The sequence below is a fragment of the Neoarius graeffei genome, chromosome 26, assembly GCF_027579695.1.
Source record: "Neoarius graeffei isolate fNeoGra1 chromosome 26, fNeoGra1.pri, whole genome shotgun sequence".
In the NCBI taxonomy this organism is placed as follows: domain Eukaryota; kingdom Metazoa; phylum Chordata; class Actinopteri; order Siluriformes; family Ariidae; genus Neoarius; species Neoarius graeffei.
Window position 1 is genome coordinate 36,591,397 of NC_083594.1, and position 8,987 is coordinate 36,600,383.

The 8,987-nt window shown below is 39.6% G+C and overlaps 1 protein-coding gene across 1 annotated transcript; it reads right to left on the reverse strand.

Annotated features, from left to right (window-relative positions):
* Nucleotides 1-2,970: 2,970 nt before the first annotated feature.
* Nucleotides 2,971-7,470, reverse strand: LOC132874387 (acidic mammalian chitinase-like). The gene is made up of 11 exons (XM_060910535.1): nt 7,446-7,470; nt 7,326-7,355; nt 5,294-5,498; nt 5,072-5,128; nt 4,559-4,724; nt 4,303-4,427; nt 4,087-4,210; nt 3,815-3,997; nt 3,565-3,681; nt 3,339-3,465; nt 2,971-3,179 (listed from the first exon to the last, which is right to left on the reverse strand). Exons 1-11 carry the CDS (start codon nt 7,468-7,470, stop codon nt 2,971-2,973), a joined length of 1,368 nt encoding a protein of 455 aa, XP_060766518.1.
* Between the last annotated feature and the right edge of the window lie 1,517 nt (nt 7,471-8,987).

The window sequence follows — 8,987 nt, forward strand, 5'->3', positions numbered from 1 at the left end:
TCACATTACCGTTCCCGCTGTATTTTCATGCACCATTGTGGTTGTCAGCTGTTGTCTCTCTGCATCCCGTGTGTCTCTGTCTATTGAGCTGTGACGCTGAGAGCGCCCCCTGTAGGTTTGGAGCATCTCCGTTTGTAGTGACAGGTAATGCAGCGTTTTTCGTTTGCAGATCGTTTCTCTATTTGCATCGCGTTTGATGATGCATTTGTCTTTGTTTTTTGCAGCACGTTTTTTCATTTATACCTCGTTTAGACTTGTGTTTGAGTTTGTGATTTTGCATCGTTTCTGTACTTGAAGCTGTTTTCTCGAACTAAGACGTATTGGGCCGTTGCCGTCCGTCTGACCCTTGTCGGCCACCGTAGGCATGGGTACTCAACCATGACCAGGTACTCAGCCCACTGGCATGTGGGTCCAACCCAGATGTGCTCTAAAGGTTTGTGCTCCACCAGTTCTGAATAAGAGAGAGCATATTGTAGCAGGAACCCAGTTGGGGGATAGTCCACTTCACCATAGAGTGCCGGTACACCCAATCCTAGCTGCTGGAGAAACCATATCAATCCAGGCTGAGGGACGGAAACCTGGGCATGGCATTGTGCAGTCTGCATGCTTTCTTCCACTACATCCATTATATGCCAAAGTAATCTGTCAGTAAGCTTGGTGGGAGATGGTTGTAATCAATAGAAGTGCATTTATTATAAAAACAACAAGCAGGTATACAATCTAAAACATGAGACAGAATCAACAACAGAAGACAGGCACAAACAGACTAGATGTGGCAGAGACAAAAGGCAGAATCCAAAATATAAACATGAGTTGAAAACCAGAATAACAATATCAACAAAAGGCTCAGTAAGGTCAGGCACTAGGCACTGAGCATATTACTTCACAAGGTATGTATGAGCTTTGAGTCCTTATATGCCCACAACATGTTGCTCTCTGATCAGGAACATGTACATTATAATTAGTCCTTGAGGTACATGCTGCTCGCTCAGAGCACAAATGCATGTGGATGCAACTGACTGTTCGAGGTGCACCAAGTGTGAACACACACAGATGTGACATCTGTGGTCTGGTATAACAAAAATGGAGCTTTTTGGCTATAAACACTTAAGGTGGGTTTGGTGTAGAATGAAGGATGGCTATAATGAAAAGAATCTTATCCCAGCTCTAAAATATGGTGGAAGTTCCATGATGTTTTGGGGCCGTTTTTTCCTCCAAAGGCCCTGAAAACCTTGTTAAGGTACATGGCACCATGGACTCTATGAAATACTAGGACATTTTAAATCAAAATCTGTCTGCCTCTGCCAGGAAACTAAAACTGGGACATCATTGGATCTTTTAGCAGGATAATGATCTGAGGCATATGTCCAAATCAACACAAAAATGGTTAGCTGGCCACAGAATCAAGCTTCAGCCATGACCATCTCAGTCCCCTGACCTGAACCCCTTCGAAAACCTGTGGGGTGATCTGAAGAAGAGAGTGCACAAGAGAGGGCCTAGGACCCTGGATAATCTGGAGAGATTCTGTAAAGAGCAGGGCCGTGCAAAGACCTTTGGAGGGGCAGGGGCTCAACATTCAAAAAAGGGCACTTGGAACAAATTTTTCACACAAGTTAACTTTATTCAAAACTAAATTTCAATTGCAACTGAACATTCTGTGTGTCTTGATAGAATATGCTGTGGACATCGTCATTCAGCCTTAAGTTTTCAAAGCTGCTAGAATATGTTATTAACGCCGTCGTTCAAACTAAAGTTTCCGAATCTGCCACGTTAATGAAATGGATGGAGCAAACGGTTTAAATATAGCCTAGGCGGCTTCATTAAATGATAAACAACCCTACGCATTTACTGTTGTGTTCTAAGCTGCACAATATTGCATGTTCAGATAAGAAATGAAAGGAGACTTTCAGTGTGACCTTACCATGCCGTTCCTCGCACCGTCTCCCACTGTCAACCGCCTGCATGCGCTTTTGCATGGAGGTTCACTGAATGCATGACGTCACGGATTGATGCCCGCATTTACATAGAAAAACGTTATTTTATAAATCTATAATTTCATATATTATTGTCAAATTGTAGAGAAAATTTATGCTGGAGCTAACTTATCTTTTACAAATATTAAAACCAAAACAACAAAACAGTCCCGATGAAAAGGGCACTTTGGACAGCAAATAGAAAAGGGGCAGGGGCTAGAGCACCTGTAGCACCGGTTCATTGCACGTGGGTGGTAAAGAGTCTCAGATGCATTGGTCTGTATTCTCCAACCTTGTAAAATCTTATAGGAGAAGACTCTGTGCTGTTTTACTGGCAAAGGGAAATTGTACAAAGTACCTTTCCTGATGAGGGATTTTGCTTTTCTCTGAATAAATTTATTTGAATTAAAGGTTGGATTTTTTCTGTTTCTTCAGTGTGCGATGAAGCTACTTCACCAAAAGGTGGCTTTAAAAAATCATACATTTGTACATGCTTTTTTTCTTTTCTGTTTTCTGGTGTCATTCATACTGCTATTACTGTTTTTATTATTTTAGTATGATGCTGTTTTAAGCTGTGAAAAACATCTACTGTGCATAAAAGAAAGTTGCTTTAAAAATAACATTTTATTTAGGAAGTAATGTCACAAAAGGTCATACCTTACAAATTGAATTCAAATAACCTTTCAGTTTTTTTTTAAAGTTTAATTATTTCTTTATGTATTTTGTAAAATGTACAACTTGCTTGTGAAATTAAACAAATGCAGTTAAAGTGAGGTCTTTTTGTCTCTAGCACTTGATATCAAACCAGAAACAGGAAAACAAGAGTTCTGTAGGTTGTATTTGTGACTGCCCACACAAAGTTTTCATCTTAACAGTGATATGCAAGTGGTAAAAAATTGATCAAATGTACAGTATATATACTGAAAGACATGATGCATATTGTGTGGAGGATCATGGCTTTGATTCTAGTGAATGTTTTGACATGTCTTCTGTCTTCTTATGGCCAGTTGCAGCATTTGCAGGCATCAACATATACCAGGCCTGGTTGGCACCTGTGCAAGTAAGTGTTTCCACGGAAGCACTGGAAGTAGGTGGTGGCATCAGCAGGGTTTGGGTATAAACCATCAGGTTTTCCAGAGCAAAAGCCGTGAATAGGGTCTGGGGTAGTAGTTGGGGGACGAGTGGTGGTTGGTTTTGGAGGGAAACCTGTAAGAGTTTTACGCTGTTATACAATAGCTTAAGAGTTGAAAAAACACCTCTTCAACTGATTTCAATTTTGCCCTTTTGACTTTAGGCCATAAACTAAAAACATAGTCAAATTAAATTTAGGTATGAAACCTGCATATTGAGCAAGCATTTATTTACCCAGCGACTTGCGTAGGTGGTTAACAAGAGGGTAATCTCCCTCTGAGCAGAAATGTCCACCAAAGTCATCCAAGTCAAGGGCCCATACTGATGCCCCACCTAGGTTCATGGATGTGAGCCACTGCACCTAAAAGAAAATGATTAAACAAAGATTTTATAACATAAATGTATGTGTTGACATGGAAAGTAATTTATGGAAAAATTTGGTTCAAATAGCCTTATTTACCTTGGCAGCAAAACTTTCTTGATTGTCATAGCCCACCCAAGCACTTCCATGAGTGGCATATGGAACACTCTGCTCAGATATCCATACTACCTTGGCCGCTGATACAAAGGTACAGATCTGTGAATTTAAAAAAGCATAACTATTTTTATAATTTCCTCACTATGTTTATATATGGCTTATAGATTTATTATCATTGAATTACTTTAAAAAAACAGAGTTAGTCTTAAATAAAGAACCTAAACTCAATTGCCTCATAATAGGACCAGTAGCCAGGATCACGTGTGTAAGGGCCAGCATCAGCTGGGCCATTGGTTGGTGCACCGAGGCCTGTTGAGGAGGTGGTAAGTCGGAAAGTGCGTCCATATGTGGAGAAACCCAGAAGCAGCTTTTCAGCTGGAGCCCCTTTGCTCAGCCAGTAATGCACAGTAGCATCCTGAACAAAGTGAGAGAATTCAGTCCCAAAACAAGAAGGTATATTTTAAGTTGATCATGTTTAAGTGGATCATAAGAATTTTCTCTTACAATATTGTGTTGGGTGTGAGTTCCTTGATCTAGAGAACTCTTGAAAAGAGGACTGTTGTGGCCTGTAACCTTTTCCCATGAACCGTGGTAGTCATAAGTCATAAGATTGAGAAAGTCTACTTCACTGCAACAGCAAAAAATGTAATGACAAACCTTTTATAATAACCAACCTATATTTTCCTCAGTGACTGAAGGTCTCTGATATCTCTGGAATACCTTGTTATTTCAGGGACCTCATAAGCTGCATCAATGGTGGGCCTAAGGGCTCCTGCTTTGATTGAAAGCAGAAGCTGGGTCTTTTTGGTGTCTATGGCTTCCTGTATAATGGCTTGCTTCAGCTCCTGCAGAATGAAAGGTTTAACAATACAAATGGCATCAAATCACTGGCAAGCACAGGAAACTGACAATTCCATGTACTATATATTAGCGCCATATAGCAATAATCATTCAGCTCCATATATAATCTACTCACTTTTATCAGTGCAGCAAACCTCTGCTTGTCCTCAGCAGGACTACCATTCTGTCCAGGGAACTCCCAGGCTAGATCTAAGCCATCAAAATCATGAGCCCGGAGGAAAAGAAGAGCAGAACGGATGAAGGTTCGACGATTTTCTGGAGTGGCCACCATATTACTGTACCTGCGACAGAAAAGGTGATCTCTGTTTAATGTGACTCTCCAAAGAAAGACTCTTCTATTTGTTTATGCCATGTCTCATACTCCGAGAGCACAGGCCCAGACACTGATGTCTGTGGCATCATCAGGATTTGAACTTGCAATTGCTTGACAATAGAGTGAACCCTTTTCTCTTGTTCTCTTCAGGAGCCCCAACAGTTTGATTTTTAAATGAGACTAATAGATCAAGTTTGCTAAGCCCTTGCTTTCAAAAGCTTCAGCTTGACAAAATAACATGTTCAGTTTCATCATTACAACATAGATGAAAAATTGTGAGTGATGGCTGGTTGTCATTTCACTGGGGGTACCTACAGGCTGATGCCATTGTACAAGCCTCCAACTGACAGCAGCGTCTTCAAAGAAGGGTTTCTGCAAAAGAAAGAAATAGCAAATAAAAGTATTACATTGATAATATATCCCATATATTATTGCATTTCATTGTTCTCTATTGCATAAAACATACTATATGATTAATTTCAATTATGAATAGCCTATTAAAGGAATATTAAATTATTTTAGAATGTTTAGTCTCACACAGTTTTCAGGTTGTTCAGTTTCTTGTACATTTCTTCATCATTCCATTCAATAGAAGTAAGCTGATTGTCTGGGTTGATGGTTGCCAATGCATAGATGACATGTGTGCAGAGGAAGGGATCAACATTCTCAGGAGTGAAACGGCCATTGCTAGGCCTGTACTGGGACCAGTTAGTGAAATAGCACACCAGCTTTGTAGAATTGGCTGTGAGAGGAACAGTTATTTTCTGTAACAGTCTTTGTCACCTTAAATCATATCCAGAACACATTAAACAAAACAAAATCTTATTCACAAATGAACACACAAATGTAATGGCCCATATTCATTAAAGTTCCATATGAATAAATCTGATCATGAAAGGACTGTATGCAAGTTCTAATGTCAATTTCCTTACTCATCGAGTTCATCTCTGGCCTATCGATGTGACCAAAGTCACATCCAGTTGGAGTGTGTGTAAATTTTAATGTACAGGTTTAATAACCTGAAAAATGATTGATTTGCAGTTCTTCTTTCAGCTGCTCCCATTAGGGGTCACCACAGTGGAGCTTTTCCACACATTTTAATCTGGCATAGCTTTTACACCAGATGCCCTTCCTGACACAACCCTCCCCAATCTATCCGGGCTTGGGACCGGCTATAAGTATGCACTCGCTTGTGCAACCCCAGTGGCTGGGTATTTTACCTAATCTTCATGTCTTTGAACTGTGGGGGAAACCAGAGCACCTGGAGGAAACCCATGCAGATGCGGGGAGAACATGCAACCACCACACAAAAAGGCCCCTTGTTGGCTGTGAAGTTCAAACCCAGAACCTTCTTACTGTGACACGGCAGTGCTAACCACTGTACCACCCATGACTTGCAGTTATATAATCAAAAATTGTATAATAAATTATAATACCAAGTATAGTAAGTAGAGCAGCATTATTATTAATAAGCAAATCATGTGGATAATTGCAGGAACATGCAGGAACCTCAAACTGAAATACAAGAAATGGGCTTGAGAATTTGGCCTGTTGTTTCATTCATGCTTAAACACTTTAATGTTTAATGTTTGAAAACATAGCAGATGAGCAAAAAATGGGAGTGAAAATGTCAAGCCAAGATCAAAGTGAAAATTTAAGGAGGAAAAAGTATGTTACTTCTTTTTTTCATCTCATCTCATTATATCTAGCTGCTTTATCCTGTTCTACAGGGTTGCAGGCAAGCTGGAGCCCATCCCAGCTGACTACAGGCTAAAGGCGAGGTACACCCTGGACAAGTCGCCAGGTCATCACAGGGCTGACACATAGACACAGACGACCATTCACACTCACACCTACGGTCAATTTAGAGTCACCAGTTAACCTAACCTGCATGTCTTTGTACTGTAGGGGAAACCAGAGGAAACCCACATGGATACAACATGCAAACTCCACACAGAAAGGCCCTCGCCGGCCACAGGACTCGAACCCGGACCTTCTTGCTGTGAGGCGATAGCGCTAACCACTACACCACTGTGCCGCCACTTGGTTTTTTGTTGTTTGTTTATTTATTAAATTTACATTCATAAGAGTACATTCAATTTCAATAACTGAAGTAAAGTTACAAACACAAATAGCAGTAGGCCTGCATAGAGTAATGAGTACAAATTTGTGCTTGGACAAAAGCACCCATAACTCAGATTAATTGAAATCTATATTCCCTTCTCCTTTTTGGAAGACTTTCCACAGCTTAGCTAACCTGCCAAATGCTTTCTGTTTATTGGCTGTCACCCCACTTTATAAATTAGGGTGTATTTCAGGCATTAGATATATCTGCATGTGAACTGGGGTGCGTCATATGAATGTGACCTACAAATTAGAGATTTGCGAGAGGGGGCTTGATTCCAAACAGATGAGGCGGAGTCATTATTTGACAGTCTCATGTATCAGACATAGATCTGTTCATACCTTAAATGTGTGCTTGTTTCAACACAAATTTGATTAATAAATGACAAGGTTTTATTAACCCAAGACCAGAACTTCATTTGAATTGAAATTTGAACATAATTACCAAGGTGAAGAGAAAGCAGGAGTCCCAGTCCTGTGTACAAGAAGAATGTTAACATATGTGTAAAATATGGCAAGACTGAACAGCTAGTTGAAAAAATATTTTGGTGTCATGATTTTATACCTGCTATGAGAGTTAATTTGACCATGGTGGTGCTGAATAAATTCAGATTGTTTTAGAAATCCACCTAGAGACATAATTAGTGAAGTCAGTGTGTATGTATAATAATAAAAATATTTTAGATATAAAAATAAATGAGTTTTATCAGAGTATTAACAAAATAAAAATTTATATGAGTAAAACATGTCTCAGGATAAAATCAACATTTAATATCAGCATTTTCTTTTTAAGTATGCAGGTGCAGATAAATAAACTTAAGACAAATCTACTGATATGTTTATCCACTTTTATATGGTATATGTTTAACCAGTAATATTCATTAGTTGCATTCCTAGCCACAGCCATTTAACCCGGCAAATACACATGCATGTTTGTCAACAACTAATGCAAAATCCTTCTTTAAATCTAAAACATGCAATTAATATTAATATATTTACCTGTCACGTTCCAACAGAATCATCTGAAGTAAGTTGAACATGTTAAAGCTCATTTATACTTAGGTCTTATTAATGGGTACCAAAGTGCAGGTGATACGTGTTTAAAAGTCTAATCAGGAAGAAGGAAATACAATGATCACTGAATGATTTATGGTACACTACTTTACACGTTTATGGTAAGTTTGCTTAAATGATCATTTCTGCATTTATTTATAACCACTGAGTCACCTGAATGCCTGTAGATAGCATAAGCTCTTATCATTGTCCTATCATTCATTTTTGTAGATAATTTACTGACCTGTGTGATTTTCAGCCTGCACAGTAATCTCATCAAATAATTTAAAATAGGAGAGTAATAATCAATTTTGAAATGTGTGAAAATAACTGAGTAATTACTAGTGATGTAATGGAGAACCTGAAGTGCTGAAGCTTGCTTTGAAAACTATGAAGGAGTGCTTCCAAAGGCATTGATTCAAAGCTTGAATCGAAGTGTCAGTCATGATTGAGTGACAACTGAAGCTACATTCTGTGCACACTCATGTGACTGTGTCGTCAGTGATTCAGAAGCAGTTAAAACCAGTTCAAAACACTTTGTGATGTTTTTGTGCGCAAAGTTTTTCAAAGGTTTTACTGAGACAAATGAAACAAACTAACTTCCTTTGTTCTATGTGAACATAGTTTTTCAAAGGCAGGATTGTTTGTGGGCGGCATGGTGGTGTAGTGGTTAGCACTGTCGCCTCACAGCAAGAAGGTCCTGGGTTTGAGCCCAGCGTCCGGTGAGGGCCTTTCTGTGTGGAGTTTGCATGTTCTCCTCGTGTCTGCGTGGGTTTCCTTCAGGTGCTCCGGTTTCCCCCACAGTCCAAAGACATGCAGGGTAGGTTAACTGTTGGCTCTAAATTGACCATAGGTGTGAGTGTGAATGGTTGTTTGTTTCTGTGTCAGCCCTGCAATAACCTGGTGACTTGTCCAGGGTGTACCCTGCCTCTTGCCCATAGTCAGCTGGGATAGGCTTCAGTTTGCCTATGACCCTGTAGAACAGAATAAGCAGCTACAGATGGATTGATTGTGAATAAGGAAAGGAACAGATTGAGCCCCAAGACTGTTGAAA

What these genes read in the sequence shown, in the direction of transcription:
- LOC132874387 (XM_060910535.1), bottom strand. Translation starts at nt 7,470, where the DNA reads ATGGTCAAATTAACTCTCATAGCAG. An exon ending in CCTGCTTTCTCTTCACCTTG is followed by an intron (nt 5,499 to 7,325) that starts GTAATTATGTTC and finishes TTCCTCTCACAG; the next exon opens with CCAATTCTACAAAGCTGGTG. An exon ending in AAGAAAGTTTTGCTGCCAAG is followed by an intron (nt 3,466 to 3,564) that starts GTAAATAAGGCT and finishes ATTTTCTTTTAG; the next exon opens with GTGCAGTGGCTCACATCCAT.